The sequence below is a fragment of the Salmo salar genome, chromosome ssa03 (genome assembly GCF_905237065.1).
Source record: "Salmo salar chromosome ssa03, Ssal_v3.1, whole genome shotgun sequence".
Lineage (NCBI taxonomy): Eukaryota > Metazoa > Chordata > Actinopteri > Salmoniformes > Salmonidae > Salmo > Salmo salar.
Genome location: NC_059444.1, coordinates 71,975,813 through 71,997,634, shown reverse-complemented (window position 1 = coordinate 71,997,634; position 21,822 = coordinate 71,975,813). Strand labels below are relative to the sequence as shown.

At 42.3% G+C, this 21,822-nt stretch overlaps 1 protein-coding gene across 6 annotated transcripts; it reads left to right on the top strand.

Annotated features, from left to right (window-relative positions):
* Window positions 1-128: 128 nt before the first annotated feature.
* On the top strand, window positions 129-21,767 carry slc25a39 (solute carrier family 25 member 39). 6 transcript variants are annotated; one of them, XM_014193862.2, is made up of 12 exons: window positions 130-1,201; window positions 5,464-5,569; window positions 16,556-16,615; window positions 17,205-17,255; window positions 18,383-18,492; window positions 18,671-18,738; window positions 18,934-19,058; window positions 19,256-19,429; window positions 19,629-19,738; window positions 20,478-20,559; window positions 20,681-20,761; window positions 20,878-21,767. In XM_014193862.2, the coding sequence occupies exons 2-12, from the start codon at window positions 5,473-5,475 to the stop codon at window positions 20,994-20,996; spliced, it is 1,077 nt and encodes a 358-aa protein (XP_014049337.1). In that variant the 5' UTR covers window positions 130-1,201; window positions 5,464-5,472; the 3' UTR covers window positions 20,997-21,767. The 6 variants fall into 6 exon arrangements, with proteins under 6 accessions (XP_014049339.1, XP_014049337.1, XP_014049338.1 ...); XM_014193864.2 differs by lacking the exon at window positions 16,556-16,615 and having other exon boundaries at window positions 129-1,201; XM_014193863.2 differs by lacking the exon at window positions 17,205-17,255.
* The last annotated feature ends 55 nt before the right edge of the window (window positions 21,768-21,822 follow it).

Genomic DNA, 21,822 nt, shown 5'->3' with positions numbered 1-21,822 from the left:
GGTACTAGAAAAGCTTCTCCGCTAGGAGGTGCAGTAGTTCAAAGGACAAATATAATTACTGTCATTGGTACAAACCAACAATAACAGATAGGATGGAGGAGAAACAAGCAAGGGGAAGGACTCAGATAATGTAGTGGGGCGTTTCGGACCTCGCCGGTGGCTGCGCTACAGGTGTAGATGGGGGATATACCATTGTAGATTAGGAGACAGCAGTTGGCAATGAATTATTGGGTCAACCTACAGGAACATGGGGTGTCTCATCCTGCAAAAGGGATTTTACAGGCATGCTGGGAACATGAGCGAAGACAGAACACAAGCTTTAGGAGGGTGGGTGGGTAATACCCAGGAGAAGGAGATGGGACTGTAATGAAGAGAGTTCAGTCTGAGGACAGAGGACAGGACGTACTGGGTCAGCATTTGTAGGGCAGGAATGTGGGGTGGCAGTCAGGAAACATTACAGAGTATCTGGCTGTATATAAGGCAGAGTTAATGGCCATACTGTTGGCCTTGCAGTGTGGGTGGAGGAAGTCAAACCAGACAGAGTAGTTATTTGCTCTGATTCATGTGCAGTGTTGATGAGTCTCCAGTCTTTTAGGTCACGTAGCAGAAAATACCTGCTTAATGAGGTTCTACAAACCCATGGCAGGATTAGACAGATGGGTATACAGATAAGATTTACTTGGGTCCCAGCCCATGTGGGGGTGGAGGAGAACGAGGCAGTTGATGGACTGGCTAAACAAGCACTTAGTAGTGGGAATGTTGATGTTGTAGTTTACTATGAGCAAGGCAGAGGCAACAAACCTTATGTGGACAGTGATGGTGCAGAGATTTATTTCAAGTACAGAGGCAAGTCGGGAGGGGAAGACGCACATTTATAATTCTAACAGCTTTTTTGTTGGCAGAGTATTTAATTGTCTTATAATATAGTTCAATTTCTTTTTGCATGGGAAGAAGAAGAATTACCAGGCACCAAGCAAGAACCGTGGTCAGATGAATTGAAGGCGTGTCTTGTCACGACAGATGAATCGGGTTGTTTTGCTTGTTCTTACCAGCTCCATAGCTTTGTCAAGTTAGCTAACAGCAGCTCACGGCTATGGACAGCATGTCCATTCAACACTTAGGGAAACAGGCAACATGCCATGAAATCCCATCAAATTCACAACGCAGATAGATACCCTTATAGCTAAGCTATAAACTAGAGGTGAGTATCAAGCTTTGACATGTTTATCTTCTGTTTTGCGATATTTAGTCAGCTAGCTAGCCTTAGCTATCAAGCATCTTGAATTGGGGAGAGCTGGCATGTGTTCCTGTTTTGCCATTAGATTAGCTACTCTATTGTACATGCACGATCGCTCATGTCTAGCTAACGTTACCTAGGTAGGCTCCACAACAAATGTTTTGTGAGTGTTATATAATTGAGAAAGGAGCACGACAACATGTTTTAATTTTTGTATTTAAAAAACAACAACATTTGAGCACAACATGTCCGTGTTAGTCGTTCATCATCATTACATCACCACGCCAACAAGGCTACAAGGTCAGATTCGCTGACTGGGTGGAGATGTCACAAAGTGTCTTTGTAGATGTGCATGTAGTGCAAACATGAGATGCAGTACAGTGCAATATTAGTTACTTAGCTAGCTATAGTTCGTTGTCCTGCACCAGAATATAACTTTAGCAGGGTCATTCCTACTGAGCGGTGCCTTTTGGACCAAATAACTTTTGGGGAAATAAAGTATCTATTTTTTTCTATCAGAAAAAGGACGTGTTTGACTTTAAGAAAAACATATTGTGACGACCCTGGGGTCTTACAGGAACCCGCTCACCGGCCAAGCACACGCACTGTCGTGGATGCAAGGTCCGATCACTTCTGACACCAATGTAATGAAACAGCAAGCAGGGAGCAGGTCTCGAACCCTCGACCTTCAAGCACGAAGTCCGGCGCGCTATCGACTGTGCCGCAAAAGCATGCTCGTCCGGCAGAGTCGATGTCCGCGCTTATAAACCCAGGGTCGTTACACTATTGATCAAACTCAGGCACTTATATTTTTTGAGGTGCATTTTCCAATCTGGTATGTGCATAATCCTAACAGGGTTGAAATGTAAAGACTAAATTAGTCATAGGTCTGTGAGTGAGTGAACTAACACAGTGGTTCCCAAACTTATTATAGTCCCGTACCCCTTCAAACATTCAACCTCCAGCTGCGTACCCCCTCTAGCACCAGGGTCAGCGCACTCTACAATGTTGTTTTTTGCCATCATTGTAAGCCTGCCACACAAACACTATACAATACATTTATTAAACATAAGAATGAGTGTGAGTTTTTGTCACAACCCGGCTTGTGGGAAGTGACAAAGAGCTCTTATAGGACCAGGGCACAAATAATAATATAATTGATCTCTTTATTTAACCATCTTACATATAAAACCTTATTTGTTAATTGAAAATTGTAAATAACTCACCACAGGTTAATGAGAAGGTTGTGCTTGAAAGGATGCACATAACTCTGCAATGTTGTATTGGAGAGAGTCTCAGTCTTACATCATTTTCCACATACAGTCTGTGCCTGTATTTAGTTTTCATGCTGGTGAGGGCCGAGAATCCACTCTCACATAGGTATGTGGTTGCAAAGGGCATCAGTGTCTTAACAGCACGATTTGCCAAGGCAGGATACTCTGAGCACAGCCCTATCCAGAAATCTTCAATTTCGATGAGGCTCTCTTGTTCAGATATCGGTAAGTGGACTGGAGGCAGGGCATGAAATGGATAACGAATCAATTTTTTTTGTGTCATCTGTTTTGGGAAAGTACCTGCATAATTGCGCACCCAACTCACTCAGGTGCTTCGCTATTTCACATTTGACATTGTCCGTAAGCTTGAGTTCATTTGTACACAAAAAAATCATACAATGATGTAAAGACCTGTGTTGTCCTTGTTAATGCAGACAGAGAAGAGCTCCAACTTCTTAATCATAGCTTCAATTTTGTCCCGCACATTGAATATAGTTGCAGAGAGTCCCTGTAATCCTAGATTCAGATCATTCAGGTGAGAAAAAAACATCACCCAGATAGGTCAGCCGTGTGAGAAACTCACCATGCAAGCGGTCAGATAAGTGAAAATTATGCTCAGTAAAGAACTTTAAGTTTATCTCTCAATTATTTATTTTTTTCAATACTTTGCCCCTTGATAACCAGCACACTTCTGTATGTTATAAAAGCATTACGTGGTCTCTGCCCATGTCATTGCATATTGCAAAAAATACATGAGAGTTCAGGGGCCTTGCTTTAACAAAGTTAACCAGTTTCACTGTAGTGTCCAAAATGTCTTTCAAGCTGTCAGGCATTTGTTTTCCCACCAAAGAAATTACACTTCCTGAATGTATTGTAGGAAGGGGTTGTTTTCTTAAATGGAGAATTACAACAAGCTATTTATTTTATGTTTATTTAACTAAACAAGTCAGTTAAGAAGAAATTCGTATTTACAATGATAGCCAAACCCTAACGACGCTGGGCCAATTGTGCGCTACCCTATGGGACTCCAAAACACGGCCGGTTGTGATACAGCCTGGAATTGAACCAGGGTCAGTAGTGATGCTTCTAGCACTGAGAGTTTTATTTTATTTAACTAGGCAAGTCAGTTAAGAACAAATTATTATTTACAATGATGGCCTAGGAACAGTGGGTTTACTACCTTGGTCAGTGGCTGAACAACAGATTTTTACCTTGTCAGCTCGGGGATTCGATCTAGCAACCTTTCGGTTACTGGCCCAACACTCTAACAACTAGGCTACCTGCTGCCCCAGATGCAGTGCCTTAGAACTGCTGTGCTACTTGGGAGCAACTAACAGGGTGGAAAGTGATATCAGGGACACACATAATCTTAAATAAAATAATAAATACAATAATCATGAAGAAAACATTATTGTTGAGAGAATTTAACTAGGATTATAAAATAATGAAGAAAGATTTTATTTATTTATTTTATGGCATATTTCTCGTGGAAGTTGATGAGTAACACCTGGGGACATGGTAAAAATGCCTACATCCACAGAAAATATTTTTGAGTTTAAGGTAAAGGACAGCTGACCTTATATTTAAAGCCTTTTGGAATCCACCTTTTACAGAAAATAAGAAGTTATATTTCCTGGGGACAGAAAAGGCACCATTGTAGGAATGACCCTGCCATTTATCACACAACACAGGGCAAGATTGATGAAGCACATGGATTAGAAATATTATGCATAATAATCAGATGCATGAGCCATAGAGGAAGTATTTGTTATAATTTTTACTCTTAACAACTTGCTATAACCAATGCTGTCTTAATTCTGTGAAATTAGCCTAGATAATGTTGTAAATGTAGGAATCAGTTCCTGGCCTGTGTTCATATTTTTGCTGAGGGTCGGGATATGGTGGGATTTGTTTTAGGGTAATACTGCCACAGTCAGCTGCTGTAGGGGGAGGTGATAGCCAGGGAAATTGGAACGTGATCGTCTGCCTGCAAGCCAGCAGTACGAGACATTCGGCATGGCTTGATAAGTGCTCAGTTCCTCTGCAGTGCACAAACACATTCAGCAACACATTCAATCATATGCTTGAGATGGCTCCCTCTGATCAAGAACTGGGCTAGAAATGTTTATACATCTACGCGAGAAACGATTAGCCCTTTACAGAGCTATGTTAGTGGTACTGGAAAGAGAGAGGTAGATGTTCTCTCTTGTTGCTTTCTAGACTCTTGCATTCATAATCTGCCAATTATTAATTTATCTTAGTAAACACATTTGTTGTCACCCATTTTCAATTTGCCAGGTTCTAATCCCCCTCGCTGTCTGTATTGAATGTGGGCTTAGTCAATCTTCTGTGGATAGTAGTTTATGTCACCAGACGTGCTATTGTATCAGTGAGGTGTTGTGGGAGTGTGTGGGGTTTGAGAACTGGGTGCAGTAGCTAGGAGAGAGGAGACGTGCCCACAACAGATACCTTATCTTAGTGTGTCAAGCTCTCTATTATAACCCCTCCTATCCCACATGAACGAGGCTACTGTACGTCTAGTCACTATCCCTTAGAAATAGACTCCTGAATAACAAGCTGTTTGTCATTTGGACTAGTAATGGCTGTTGGCGATTCAAGGACCCCTAAGACACACGTTTGGATAATATGCAGGAGCCTGGGGTTAGGCTAAGCTCAAGCTTTACAATAGCCATGCTGTTGTCCAGGCAGTGACCACTCTTGCCGTCTTGCCCTGAGGACATTCTGTATTCTGTCTCAGTAATCAGGCACAGTTTGACATAGTATAGCCTAGCTCAAAGCAGAGGCACTCCCCAACAGCCTTGTTTAGTTCACATATAATGGAATCTGTCAAGCTCTAACTAGCCTCTCATTAGAAGAGAAAATTAAAGTAGCACAATGACATTTGAGTATTGTGGTTAAAGTTGGTGTTTTCTGTCTCCCTGCCTGTCTCAGGTGGTCAGGATGGGGGAGCGGCCTGTTGTTACCCCCTCGGCTGGGATCACTCCAGTGCAGCAGATGCTGGCCTCTGGCACTGGGGCGCTGCTCACATCAGTGTTCGGTAAGATCAATGTCCAATAAAGGGGCACAACAACAAACATGTCCTCTCTCTGCCAATAAATAAATAAATAAACCTACCTAGGGAAATTTAAGGGAACCAGTAAAAGCACAGATTGCAAACACCAAGATGGTGGACTGAACACAGCTACGTAGACCACCTCAAGATAAAAACGTAATATTAAAAATCGGTAAGTTAGACTAAATATTAGCACTACACAATCTGGTGGGTAATAACCTTCAATCTGGATAACAAAACAAATCATATCATAAGACTAGAGAAATGTATCAACAAATATGATGAAAACAACCAACACCCAAACATGGCAGAGAGTAAGACAGGGGAACCTATTTCAAAACGAAAACGTGACTCTCCTACAGACACAGACGATTTAATATTTTCACCACCGGGAATGGTAAAGGACAAAACCGATCTGTTAAAATCAATAAATGACAAACTGGATATACTTGAACTAGTCAGTGTTGGTCAATTTCTTCAACAGATGATCAGGTCTATATAATTATCAAACTTATATATACAGTTGAAGTCGGAAGTTTACATACACCTTAGCCAAGTACATTTAAACTCAGTTTTTCACAATTCCTGACATTTAATCCTAGTAAGAATTCCCTGTCTTAGGTCAGTTAGGATCACCACTTTATTTTAAGAATGTGAAATGTCAGAATAATAGTAGAGAGAGTGATTTATTTCAGCTTTTATTTCTTTCATCACATTCCCAGTGTGTCAGAAGTTTACATACACTCAATTAGTATTAGGTAGCATTGCCTTTAAATTGTTTAACTTGGGTCAAATGTTTCGGGTAGCCTACCACAAGCTTCCCACAATAAGTTGGGTGAATTCTGGCCCATTCCTCTTGACAGAGCTGGTGTAACTGAGTCAGGTTTGTAGGCCTCCTTGCTCGCACACGCTTTTTCAGTTCTGCCCACAAATGTTCTATAGGATTGAGGTCAGGGCTTTGTGATGGCCACTCCAATACCTTGACTTTGTTGTCCTTAGGCCATTTTGCCACAACTTTGGAAGTATACTTAGGGTCATTGTCCATTTGGAAGACTCATTTGCGACCAAGCTTTAACTTCCTGACTGATGTCTTGAGATGTTGCTTCAATATAGCCACATCATTTTCCATCCTCATGATGCCATCTATTTTGTGAAGTGCACAAGTCCCTCCTGCAGCAAAGCACCCCCACAACATGATGCTGCCACCCCCGTGCTTCACAGTTGGGATGGTGTTCTTCGGCTTGCAAGCCTCCCCCTTTTTCCTCCAAACATAACAATGGTCATTATGGTCAAACAGTTCTATTTTTGTTTCATCAGACCAGAGGACATTTCTCCAAAAAGTACGATCTTTGTCCCCATGTGCAACCAAGACCAGTGAGGTCTTGGCTGATTTATTTTGATTTTCCCATAATGTCAAGCAAAGAGGCACTGAGTTTGAAGGTAGGCCTTGAAATACATCCACAGGTACACCTCCAAGTGACTCAAATGATGTCAATTAGCCTGTCGGAAGCTTCTAAAGCCATGACATCATTTCCGGGAATTTTCCGATCTGTTTAAAGGCACAGTCAACTCAGTGTATGTAAACTTCTGACCCACTGGAATTGTGATACAGTGAAATAATCTGTCTGTAAACAATTGTTGGAAAAATGACTTGTCATGTACAAAGTAGATGTCCTAACCGACTTGCCAAAACGATATAGTTTAACAAGAAATTTGTGGTGGTTGAAAAACAAGTTTTAATGACTCCAACCTAAGTGTATGTAAACTTCTGACTTCCACTGTATTTCTTCCATGGGCAAAGAAATTCAAAAGGGGTGATGATATTAATTAACAGTCATTTTGATCCAAATGTGCACATCGTCCAAACAGATTATCAAGGTAGATGGATTATTTTAAATATGTTATTGGACAATAAACAGATATAAGAATGTATCAACTCTACAAGCAACACTAGACTCTATTATTATGGTGGGGGATTTTAATACGATTTTAAATACCTCTATGGAACGTAAAGGAAATCACACTACAAACTATCACCCTCAGGCACTTAAGGAAATCATGAATGTCATGGATATATGGAGGCTTATATACCCTGACCTAGTGAGAAATACATGGCGGAGGCTTAATCAAGCTAGTCGTCTTGATTACTTTCTTAGCTAAATGCTTGGCGCATAGAATTAAAAAGGAATTGTCAGATATTATTCATCTTAATCAGACAGGTTTTTTTACATGGACGATACATTGGAGATAATATAAGACAAGTACTGGAAACAATAGAATACTATGAAATATCGGGGAAACCATGCCTGGTTTCCATAGCTGATTTTTAAAAGGCTTTTGATAAAGTACGACTGGAGTTTATATATAAATGCCTAGAATATTTCAATTTTGGAGAGTCTCTTATAAAATGGATTTATGTTATGTATACTAACCCTAGGTGTAAAATAGTAAATAATGGCTACATCTCAGAAAGTTGTAGCCATGTCAAGAGGAGTAAAACAAGGTTGTCCACTCAGTATATCTATTTATTATTGCCATCGAAATGTAAGCTGTTAAAATTAGATCCAACAATAATATTTAGGGATTAGAAATCCCTGGCTTAAAAACAAAGGTGTCATTTTACGCTGACGATTCATGTTTTCTTTTAAAACCACAATTAGAATCCCTCCACAGCCTCCGAGAGGATCTAGATACTTTTGCTAACTTCTCTGGATTAATACCAAATTCTGATAAGTGTACTATATTACTTATTGGGTCACAAAAAAATTATACTTTTACATTACAGTGTAGTTTACCAAGAAAATGGTCTGTTGGGGATGTGGACATACTCGGTATACAAATCCAGAAAGAAAGAAATTCTCACTCCAATAAATTTGTATAGAAAGTTAGCAAAAATAGATACGATTTTGCTACAGTTGAAGTCGGAAGTTTACGTACACTTAGGTTGGAGTCATTAAAACTCGTTTTTCAACCACTGCACAAATATCTTGTTAACAGACTATAGTTTTGGCAAGTCGGTTAGGACATCTACTTTGTGCATGAAACAAGTAATTTTTCCAACAATTGTTTACAGACAGATTATTTCACTTATAATTCACTATATCACATTTCCAGTGGGTCAGAAGTTTACATACACTAAGTTGACTGTGCCTTTAAACAGCTTGGAAAATTCCCAGAAATTATGTCATTGCTTTAGAAGCTTCTGATAGGCTAATTGACATAATTTGAGTCAATTGGAGGTGTACCTGTGGATGTATTTCAAGGCCTACCTTCAAACTCAGTGCCTCTTTGCTTGACATTATGGGAAAATCAAAAGAAATCAGCCAAGACCTCAGAAAAAAATTGTAGACCTCCACAAGTCTGGTTCATCCTTGGGAGCAATTTCCAAACGCCTGAAGGTACCACGTTCATCTGTACAAACAACAGTACGCAAGTATAAACACCATGGGACCACGCAGCCATCATATCGCTCAGGAAGGAGATGCATTCTGTCTCCTAGAGATGAACGTACTTTGGTGCGAAAAGTGCAAATCAATCCCAGAACAACAGCAAAGGACCTTGTGAAGATGCTGGAGGAAACAGGTACAAAAGTATCTATATCCACAGTAAAACGACTCCTATATTGATATAACCTGAAAGGCTGCTCAGCAAGGAAGAAGCCACTGCTCCAAAACCGCCATAAAAAGCCAGACTACGGTTTGCAACTGCACATGGGGACAAAGATCGTACTTTTTGGAGAAATGTCCTCTGGTCTGATAAAACAAAAATAGAACAGGACAACAAAGTCAAGGTATTTTAGTGGCCATCACAAAGCCCTGACCTCAATCCCATAGAACATTTGTGCGCAGAACTGAAAAAGCGTGTGAGCAAGGATGCCTAGAAACCTGACTCAGTCAGGAGGAATGGGCCAAAATTCACCCAATGTATTGTGGGAAGCTTGTGGAAGGCTACCTGAAACGTTTGACCCAAGTTAAACAGTTTAAAGTCAATGCTAACAAATAATAATTGAGTGTATGTAAACTTCTGACCCACTGGGAATGTGATGAAAGAAATAAAAGCGGAAATAAATCATTCTCTCTACTATTATTCTGACATTTCACATAGTTAAAATTAAGTGGTGATCCTAACTGACCTAAGACAGGGAATCTTTACTAGGATTAAATGTCAGGAATTGTGAAACTGAGTTTAAATATGTATCTCAGCAAAAAAAAGAAACGTCCCTTTTTCAGGACCCTGTCTTTCAAAGATAATTCGTAAAGATCCAAGTAACTTCACAGATCTTCATTCTAAAAGGTTTAAACACTGTTTCCCATGCTTTTTTAATGAACCATAAACAATTAATGAACATGCACCTGTGGAACGGTCGTTAAGACACTAACAGCTTACAGGCGGTAGGCAATTAAGGTCACAGTTATGCAAACTTAAGACACTAAAGAGGCCTTTCTACTGACTCTGAAAAACACCAAAAGAAAGCTGCCCAGGGTCCCTGCTCATCTGCGTGAACGTGCCTTAGGCATGCTGCAAGGAGGCATGAGGACTGCAGATGTGGCCAGGGGAATAAATTGCAATGTCTGTACTGTGAGACGCCTAAGACAGTGCTACAGGGAGACAGGACGGACAGCTGATTGTCCTCGCAGTGGCAGACCACGTGTAACAGCACCTGCACAGGATCGGTACATCCGAACATCACACCTGTGGGACAGGTACAAGATGGCATCAACTGCCCGAGTTACACCAGGAACGCACAATCCCTCCATCAGTGCTCAGACTGTCGCAATAGACTGAGAGAGGCTGGACTGAGGGCTTGTAGGCCTGTTGTAAGGCAGGTCCTCATCAGACCTCACCGGCAACAACGTTGCCTATGGGCACAAACCCACCATCGCTGGACAGGACTGGCAAAAAGTGCTCTTCGCTGACGAGTCGCGGTTTTGTCTCACCAGGGGTGATGGTCAGATTCACGTTTATTGTCGAAGGAATGAGTGTTACACCGAGGCCTGTACTCTGGAGCGGGATCGAGTTGCAGGGTCCGTCATGGTCTGGGGCGGTGTGTCACAGCATCATCGGACTGAGCTTGTTGTCATTGCAGGCAATCTCAACGCTGTGCGTTACAGGGAAGACATCCTCCTCCCTCATGTGGTACACTTCCTGCAGGCTCATTCTGACATGACCCTCCAGCATGACAATGCCACCAGCCATACTGCTTGTTCTGTGTGTGATTTCCTGCAAGACAGGAATGTCAGTGTTCTGCTATGGCCAGCGAAGAGCCCAGATCTCAATCCCATTGAGCACGTCTGGGACCTGTTGGATCGGAGGGTGAGGGCTAGGGCCATTCCCCCCCCAGAAATGTCCGGGAACTTGCAGGTGCCTTGGAGGAAGAGTGGGGTAGCATCTCACAGCAAGATTTGGCAAATCTGGTACAGTCCATGAGGAGGAGATGCACTGCAGTTCTTAATGCAGCTGGTGGCCACACCAGATACTGACTTATTTTTGATTTTGACCCCCCCCCCCCTTTGTCCAGGGACACATTTCATTTCTGTTAGTCACATGTCTGTGGAACTTGTTCAGTTTGTGTCTCAGTTGTTGAATCTTATGTTCATAAACAAATATTTACACATGTTTAGGTTTGCTGAAAATAAACGCAGTTGACAGTGAGAGGACGTTTGAGAGTTTATATACACACACACACACACTACCGTTTAAAAGTTTTGGGTCACTTTTTGAAAGAAAAGCCCTATTTGTTTTGGTCCATTTAAAATAACATCAAATTGATCAGAAATACAGTGTAGACATTAATGTTGTGAATGGCTATTGTAGCTGGAAACAGCAGATAAAAAAAAAAAAGGAAAATCTATGTAGGCGTACAGAGGCCCATTATCAGCAACCATCACTCCTGTGTTCCAATGGCACATTGTGTTAGCCAATCCAAGTTTATCATTTTAAAAGGCTAATTGATCATTAGAAAACCCTTTTTTGCAATTATGAAACTGTTGGTCTGATTTAAAGAAGCAATAAAACTGGCCTTTAGACTAGTTTAGTATCTGGAGCATCAGCATTTGTGGGTTCGATTACAGGCTCAAAATGTCCAGAAACAAAGACCTTTCTTCTGAAACCCATCAGTCTATTCTTGTTCTGAGAAATGAAGACTATTCCCTGCGAGAAATTGCCAAGAAACTGAAGATCTCATACAATGCTGTGTTCTACTCCATTCACAGAACAAACTGTCTCTAACCAGAATAGAAAGAGGAGTAGGAGGCCCTGGTGCACAACTAGTCCTCAGCTGGCAGCGTCATTAAATAGTGCCTGTAAAACACCAGTCTCAATGTCAACAGTGATGAGGCGACTCCAGGATGCTGGCCTTCATGAATGTCTCGTATGCTGTATAATGGAACGAACAAATTAATGACTTGATTGATGCAGTAGCCTATATAACTATTGAAATATAGGCCTAAGAAAGTTACAGTACACAGGATGTGGTCTTAGGCCTACAGCTCGATGGTGGTTATACAAGGCTGCTATTCTAAGCCTACTAATTATGTCATTACTTATTATTATTATTATTATTATTATGATGATTATAATAATAGTAATGATAACAATAAGGAGTTCCAGAAATAGGAGAGTTATTATTATAAATAATTTTTCTGACAATTTTGAACAGTGTAAAAAACACTAAATAATATCAGAGAAGTCCGATTTAATCAATGAAAGTCAGTGTAAATAAAGGGTAAAGGTACAAGACTGTGTACATATCTGGCTGTCACAGTTCCAAGACCAGTTAGAAACGTCCAGCTAACCCTACGCCAATGACGCCCATGAATCTGAAAACTGATGTTGGGTCCGTTTTAAGTAGCAATGATATCCTTCTCCACCGTCTTACGACAGATTTCACAAACCAGTCATGACTGTTCAATTTTTTATTTTTTTAATGTAAGTTTCTTTCCAGCAAATTATAACTATTGTAGCAAAGGAGTTTTGAAGTTGAGGGTGTAGTATTTCTGAAGTTTGGCAATGAGGACAAAAACTAGCATAGTTCAGTAGCCAGCTAGTTTAGCCAGGGAAAATGAGCTCGGACCTAGTGCGCATGTGCACCAGGCAAATTCAGGAGAAAGATTATAGATTTTATGCCCTGATATCAGGAGCTGGTGGCGAAAAGTGAGATTAAACAATTCAGACACTAAAACAAATAAATCAGATGACAAATATATTTTTTATTTCACCTTTATTTAATCAGGTAGGCTAGTTGAGAACAAGTTCTCATTTGCAACTGCGACCTGGCCAAGATAAAGCGTAGCAATTCGACACGTACAACAACAGAGTTACACATGGAACAAACAAAACATAGTCAATTATACAGTAGAACAAAAGAAAACAAAAAGTCTATATACAGTGAGTGCAAATTAGGTAAGTTAAGGCAATAAAATGGCCATGGTGGCGAAGTAATTACAATATAGCAATTAAACACTGGAATGGTAGATGTGCAGAAGATTAATGTGCAAGTAGAGATACTGGGGTGCAAAGGAGCAAGATAAATAAATAAATACAGTATGGGGATGAGGTAGGTAGATAGATGGGCTGTTTACAGATGGGCTATGTACAGGTGCAGTGATCTGTGAGCTGCTCTGACAGCTGGTGCTTAAAGCTAGTGAGGGAGATATTAGTCTCCAGCTTCAGAGATTTTTGCAGTTTGTTCCAGTCATTGGCAGCAGAGAACTGGAAGGAAAGGCGGCCAAAGGAGGAATTGGCTTTGGGGGTGAGCAGTGAGATATACCTGCTGAAGCGCATGCTACGAGTGGGTGCAGCTATGGTGACCAGTGAGCTGAGATAAGGTGGGGCTTTACCTAGCAGAGACTTGTAGATAACTTGTAGCCAGTGGGTTTGGCGACGAGTATGAAGCGAGGGCCAACCAACGAGAGCGTACAGGTTGCAATGGTGGGTAGTGTATGGGGCTTTGGTGACAAAACAGATGGCACTGTGATAGACTACATCCAGTTTGTTGAGTAGAGTGTTGGAGGCTATTTTATAGATGACATCACTGAAGTCGAGGATCGGTAGGATGGTCAGTTTTACGAGGGTGTGTTTGGCAGCATGAGTGAAGGATGCTTTGTTGCGATATAGGAAGCCGATTCTAGATTTAATTTTGGATTGGAGATGCTTAATGTGAGTCTGGAAGGAGAGTTTACAGTCTATTTGTAGTTGTCCACGTATTCTAAGTCAGAGCCGTCCAGAATAGTGATGCTGTACGGGCGAGCAGGTGCGGGCAGTGATCGATTGAATAGTATGCATTTAGTTTTACCTGCGTTTAAGAGCAGTTGGAGGCCACGGAAGGAGAGTTGTATGGCATTGAAGCTCGTCTGGAAGTTAGTTAACACAGTGTCCAAAGAGGGGCCAGAAGTATACAGAATGGTGTCGTCTGCGTAGAGGTGGATCAGAGAATCACCAGCAGCAAGAGCAACATCATTGATGTACACAGAGAAGAGTTGGCCCGAGAATTGAACCCTGTGGCACACCCATAGAGACTGCCAGAGGTCCGGACAACAGGCCCTCCGATTTGACACACTGAACTCTATCAGAGAAGTAGTTGGTAAACCAGGCGAGGCAATCATTTGAGAAACCAAGGCTGTCGAGTCTGTGAATAAGAATGTGGTGATTGACAGAGCCGAAAGCCTTGGCCAGGTCGATGAATACGGCTGCACAGTAATGTCTCTTATCGATGGCGGTTATAATGTTGTTTAGGACCTTGAGCGTGGCTGAGGTGCACCCATGACCAGCTCTGAAACCAGATTGCATAGTGGAGAAGGTACGGTGGGATTCGAAATGGTCGGTAATCTGTTTGTTAACTTGGCTTTCGAAGACCTTAGAAAGACAGGGTAGGATAGATATAGGTCTGTAGCAGTTTGGGTCTAGAGTGTCACCCCCTTTGAAGAGGGGGATGACCGTGACAGCTTTCCAATTTTTGGGAATCTCAGACGATACGAAAGAGGTTGAACAGGCTAGTAATAGGGGTTGCAACAATTTCGGCAGATAATTTTAGAAAGAGAGGGTCCAGATTGTCTTGCCCGGCTGATTTGTATGGGTCCAGATTTTGCAGCTCTTTCAGAACATCAGCTATCTGGATTTCGGTGAAGGAGAAATGGTGGGGGCTTCGGCGGGTTGCTGTGGAGGGTGCCGGGCAGTTGACCGGGGTAGGGGTAGCCAGGTGGAAAGCATGGCCAGCCGTAGAGTAATGCTTATGAAATTCTCAATTATAGTGGATTTATCGGTGGTAACAGTGTTTCCTAGGATACCCGGCCAGGTTGATTAGAAAGGCCTGCTCGCAGAATTGTTTTAGGGAGCGTTTGACAGTGATGAGGGGCGGTCGTTTGGTCGCAGACCCATTACGGATGCAGGCAATGAGGCAGTGATCGCTGAGATCTTGATTGAAAACAGCAGAAGTGTATTTGGAGGGCGAGTTAGTTAGGATGACATCTATGAGGGTGCCCGTGTTTACGGATTTGGGGTTGTACCTGGTAGGTTCATTTGATAATTTGTGTGAGATTGAGGGCATCAAGCTTAGATTGTAGGATGGCCGGGGTGTTAAGCATGTCCCAGTTTAGGTCACCTAGTAGCACGAGCTCAGAAGATAGATGGGGGGCAATCAATTCACATATGGTATCGAGCGCACAGCTGGGGGCAGAGGGAGGTCTATAGCAAGCGGCAACAGTGAGAGACTTGTTTCTGGAAAGGTGAATTTTTAGAAGTAGAAGCTCGAATTGTTTGGGTACAGACTTGGATAGTAATACAGAACTATGCAGGCTATCTTTGCAATAGATTGCAACACCGACCCCTTTGGCAGTTCTATCTTGGCGGAAAATGTTATAGTTAGCAATGGAGATTTCAGGGTTTTTGGTGGTTTTCCTAAGCCAGGATTCTGACATGGCTAAGACATCCGGGTTAGCAGAGTGTGCTAAAGCAGTGAGTAAAACAAACTTAGGGAGTAGGCTTCTAATGTTAACATGCATGAAACCAAGCCTTTTACTGTTACAGAAGTCAACAAATGAGAGCACCTGGGGAGTGGGAGTGGAGCTAGGCACTGCAGGACCTGGATTAACCTCCACATCACCAGAGGAGCAAAGGAGAAGTAGGATAAGGGTACGGCTAAAGGCTATTCGATCTGGCCGTCTAGCACGTTTGGAACAGAGAGTAAAAGGAGCAGGTTTCTGGGCACGATAGCATAGATTCAAGGCATAGTGTACAGACAAGGGTAAGGTCGGATGTGAGTACATTGGAGGTAAACCTATTAAAGGAGAGTGAATTGATATACAGTACTGAAATCAGCTGTAACTGTCAATTGTAACAAAGCTATAATAGATACTGTCTCAGAATTAGCTAGCTTGTTGACCACGCTGTTTTTCATCAGGTTACGGGAAGGATTACGATTCATGATATCAAGACTTGATTGGCACTCTTTTAGCTGTTGAAAAATAAAATGTTTGTAAAAAGTATTTGTATAAAAACGATTAAATGTTATTAAAATGTACAGAATTTACATGAGCTCTCTGCCTAGCCTGCCACTAGGTGCCATGGCAACTGTAGAACTAGGATGAAATATTCCATCATGGGTGACCAAAGCCTCCACGACAACACAAGAGTCTGCCACAACTGCATCAGCGTCACTGGTTCAGTTTGTGTGTCAGCCTGTGTCCATCTGAGCTCCACTCCAGTCTGGTTGTACAGGTTGAGGTCTGGCTAGTCTGACCAGACTCCAAAGCCTGTGGAACAAGTGTCCAAGCCTTATGTGTAGGAACACCCCTGCCCCCACAGATTTTTTTTCAGAGAAGACACCGTTCTTGTAGAACACTATTCCATTTTCCAAGATCCACACACACACTGCACCACACACGCTCACACTCGTGTATGCACATGTTCCTCATTGACGAGGCCCATGATGGGTGTAAATAGATCAGTATAATTGACTCTGTCTCTCTTTCACAGTCACACCACTGGACGTGGTGAAGATAAGGCTGCAGGCCCAAAAAACACCATTCTATCAAGGTAGAACACTAACAGATAACATTCACTGCTTATACGATGAGTCTGCTTATTGCTTCTTACCATTGCGGGGATAGCCTGAGAATTAGATGTTTATGTCCCCACTCCCCACCCAGGTAGCCTAGTGGTTAGCGCATTGGGCCAGTAACCGAAAGGTTGCTAGATCGAATCCCCGAGCTGACGTGGTACAAATCTGTTGTTCTGCTCCTGAACAAGCCACTGTTCCTAGGCCGTCATTGTAAATAAGAATTTGTTCTTAACTGACTTGCCTTTTTAAATAAAACATTTATAAATTAAATTAAAAGAAAACTCAACTGCACTGTCATCAGTTTCCCTGTGAGAGACTACATTCAGCCTCTTGCCCATCTGCTCCCTAAGCCTAAATAATAGAAGAGGGGTTGAGGTAAAGGGGGTTTAGAAGTCCTTATGTCGGCAATGTTGACCTTCGGCAGCCATGTCAGGCTACATTTAGTGGAATGTGAGGCATGCTTTAGCTTTTCTCTGCTCAAATGCTTATTTTGTGTGTCTTGTGCTCTTTCATTGTCTCTCCACCTCTGTGTTTCTATCTCTCTCTCTTTGCTTTGTTTCATAGCTTTAGCTGCTGACTCTGCTTCATGGAGTGGTGTAATCCGCCCCTCCAAATGTGAGTATAACCCTCCGGCGCCGCTCGCTGCATGCCCAGACTTTGCCCAGTCTGACTGACTACATGTGCCTATCTGGCACTGCTCTGCCAATATGACCTACTAACAAACTGGGTTTCCTGGGAAAACAAATGCACTTTAACCATAGTCTGAGCAAATTGATTTTGAAGTCTTTGGCAATTATATGTGTACCCTCTGTCAAAAAATGTAACTTCATACTCTTCCTCAGTGCGCCCTCATACTCTTCCTCAGTGCACCCTCATACTCTCAGCTGAATGATTATATGGGCTACAGCCTTGGCTCTCTCTCTCAGCTACACCATGACTCTTTCTGAACATTTTATAAAGAAAACTAAGGAAAATTAGCCCAGATAGTGCAACCAGCTAGTTAGTATGAGCATATTGAACTTCACAACGAAAGGATGTGGTAACAATGAGTGTTTTCTGGTACTTGAAAGAATTCAACGTGATTCATAGCTACCGGGTATCAAATTGTGCTTTGTGGTATTTGTGTTTACGAATCTCAAAGAAACAAACAAGTAGTTCATAGGTTATACTGTATAACACCCATTTTACTATGTCATTTTCTATTACTAGAGGAGCTCGTTTGTTTGTTTATAGATTTTCTCCTCAAATCCTTTGCCTTGGATTGACCATTTGACAATACCTAAAATAAGGCAAACACTAGTAGTCCAGAGCAGGCCTTGGCTAGAGCAGCCTTGGTGTTATCGTCCCCAGTGTCTGTCTGACCGGTCATTGCCATTACCTCTGTTATTAATAGCTTATCTAACCTCTGTCATGGACACCCTCACATCAATATAAGTTAAACTATTGACTGAAAAACAAACTGGAAAAAAATAAATACTTTAACAATGTCATTATTTTATAGAACTATTGAATATCCATTAATTTGACATAGAACTAGAAGCTATAGATGTATCAAACGGACATACTGTAATTACACATGAATGCGTGCCCTACAGAGACGCCAACGTTTGGCATTACTCCCAGTAGGTTCACATTTACCGATCTATAGTCTAGATAGAAGTAGAGCTTCATGTCTCATATAGTAACGTATTAACCAGTATGGTTATGTTTTGGTGACCCTGTTCTTGTGTTTTGTCTCTCAGGGAAGTGCCTCCTGTATTGTAATGGCCTGATGGATCACATCTATGTGTGTCAGTATGGGGCCAGCTGCACCAGCTGGTACAAAACACCAACCCACTTCAGTGGCACCCTGGTAAGAGACTCAGAACCCTCTTATTCGCTCCCACCAACACAGCACCACATCACCTGGTTTGACATCATTAAAGCACTGGATGGGGAACGACCTGTCTTTTGAAGTCCCAAATGTTTGTATTTTTTTGGAACTCCACAGTTCCCCAGGACAAACACGGTGTGGTTTTTTTTTTTCTCAGGATGCTTTTGTGAAGATCACGCGCAACGAGGGGGTCAGGTCTCTGTGGCGCGGGCTGCCTCCCACGCTGTGAGTCACTCGGGTATTTCAAGTACATGTATTTGTAATGAAGAACGGTAACAAGAGCGATCAGTCCTTGATTGTATAAAAGAGAAACTCAGAACTATGACTTTATGGTTTCAATATCAGTGTGTTGTTTTGCACCTAATCATGTAACAGCTTGCAGAGCTTTGAGATTGACAGTCTCTTCCTGTTTGTGTACAGGGTGATGGCGGTGCCTGCCACGGTCATCTACTTCACCTGCTATGACCAGCTCAGAGACTTACTGCGCTACGGCATGGGGTTCCAAGGCAACTACATCCCCCTGGTGGCAGGGGGTCTCGCTAGACGTAAGTGGACTACATGGGAGGGGGGTCACAATGTCTGTAAATTGATTAAGTCTTGATTATGATACAGTTCAGTTGTCACACACCACACTAAGAATGTAGATGTATAATAATGCCATTATTACATTTTTCCCTTCTGTAACATATTGTGTTTGTTGCTGCCCCTCTTCCGTTGACTCCCCCGTCTCTGTGTTCTCCAGTGGGAGCAGTGAGTGTGATCAGCCCATTAGAGCTGGTGCGTACCAAGATGCAGTCCCAGAAGCTGACCTACAGCGAGCTGAGGGTGTGTATCCGCTCTAGTGTTGCCCAGGATGGCTGGCTGTCCCTGTGGAGGGGCTGGGGACCCACCGTCCTACGAGACGTCCCCTTCTCAGGTGAGACTTCACCTCCATGGACGTTATGTCACTAACCATCTATCTGTCACTGCTAGGGCTTAGTTGGACTGGTTGATAGAAGTTGGGGGTTACATAATGAAGATCGCCTGTGTGGGTGAATAATAAATACTATCTTCGGTGTGATAATGTTTCTCAGTGACTTTTCAACCTGACTGTTTTTCTGTGTCTGTGTGTGCAGCCCTGTACTGGTTCAACTATGAGCTGGTGAAGGCCCAGCTTTGTGATCAGTACGATGTGTCTCAGGCCACCTTCTCCATCAGCTTCACAGCAGGGGCCATCTCTGGAGCTGTGAGTATCTCATTAATACATCTACTGGGAATTTACAATGTAAAGCAGATGTGTTCTATTAGATTTCATGAAGATGATGGATGGTTTGTACATTGCAAGGTGTATACAGTTAAATAGTCAAACAATTTTTTTCCCGCTCCTATTCTTTTCAGTTTATTGTAAGTGAGGCAGAGGTGTGTTTTATTGTAGGTAGATCATTGACAAATATGGATAAGATTTCAGTGTGCTCTCTCTCACCAGGAAAGGAAAGCCAGTTGTAACCCAGATGTTATTTGTATTTATGACAGAAAGAGGCCATGATAAATAAAACCAAATGCCTCTCCCTGCTGAAAACAGGCCTATGTTTGTTTAGAGAGATTCTCTCATATGTGAGAGAAGTGGACACACTTACTTAGCCTAGATCTGTAGTAAAACAGGAAGTTCCCTGTCAAATCATGGCAGTTCTACAGTCCTCATGAGTTATTATAAGGGTTGTGTTGACACCAGAAAGAAATAGAGAATTGCTGTGTTATTGTGACAACCATTAGACTGTTGATAATTGATAACAGGTGGATCCCTGGTTAAAGCCTGTCTAGTTACATAACGTACTGCTGATCAATAGATCAGGGGGTAAGTTATGTTGATTTCACTGGGTATTGCTGTTGATTTCGCTGGGTATTGCTGTTGATTTCGCTGGGTTTTGCTGTTGATTTCGCTGGGTATTGCTTATAGAGAGTGTGTCTATTGTCTTCTGTCCCAGGTGGCTGCCATCATGACCCTGCCTTTTGACGTGGTGAAGACGCGGAGACAGGTCCAACTGGGAGAGATGGAGACACTGGGAGGTGTGTAATTACTGGGTCTTATGTACCCATATGGACATTCACGTCTGATATCGTATTTTATCCTCTCTGATAGAACGTAGGATTGCCCACTAAATTGCTGTCTTTCTCCCCTTCCTCCCAGTCCCTGTGAAGAATCCCACATCCACATGGCATATCATGAGGGGAATTTGGGCTGAATCGGGATACAGGGGGCTCTTTGCGGGTAAGTCCAAAAGGATATATAAAAAGTATATATTTGCAATGCCTGAAGCGCTGGTATAGTACGCAGTCTGAATGGAGGACTAAATCAGGTAAATTGTGTCTCTTTATCCCCCTCAGGTTTCCTACCCAGGGTGATCAAAGTGGCCCCAGCCTGTGCTGTCATGATCAGCACCTATGAGTTTGGGAAGATCTTCTTCCAGAAGATGAACCTTGACCGGGAGCAACAGGCCTGCTGAGGGGCTGTATGTGTGGAGAAGCAGGGTTGGCTGCCTTCTTCTGGGGCAGAATGGGAAGAGACTATTAGCAGCTGCCAATGCACGCTCACATGCACACTGTGCAAGACTGCTCCTGGTTAAGACTTTGCACCTAGAAACCTGAGCTTCAAATCACACTGGAGGAGTCTGTCTCTCAATTCAGACAAAGGCAAAGACATGAGGAATGGGCTTTTTTTGTCTGTTTTCTAGCCCTTTCTATTGGCCCACAGGGAGGCTACTCCTACAACTGTGAACACTGTCATACGTGTATCCATGAATGTGTCCATTAGTTAAATTCAGAACTGTGGGGGAACGGCCCTGTGACCTAAGGCTTATTCAGACTTTAGCATGCTTTCCTTGCACGCTAAAAGGTGTTCATCTTTGCTAGTACAGCCCCCTGCTGTTCATACCTGAGAGAACACTTCTAACAACAACCCTAAAAAACTGCATGCAAAGTAATCCATTCAATCAAGACCTTCTCTTCAACGACCTTGATCTTCAATTTGTGTGTTTATTATTTCTTGTGTACCTTACATGGATGTATAGAATGTTTTATATGCTGTGACTGGTTTTACGCGTTTTTTTTAATTTATTTTGTTTCAGTCAGAGGGATACAGATCATCTAACAGAATGCCTAATTGGATTCAAAGACATTTGAAATGTTTTTTTTTTTCACCTTTATTTAACCAGGTAGGCTAGTTGAGAACAAGTTGAGATGGACAGTTGTAAAATAAAAAAAGGTGTTGCACCAATCACAAGAGTTTTTGCCTTGTTGCTCAAAATCTACAATTCTAGTGTAAGCCTTTAT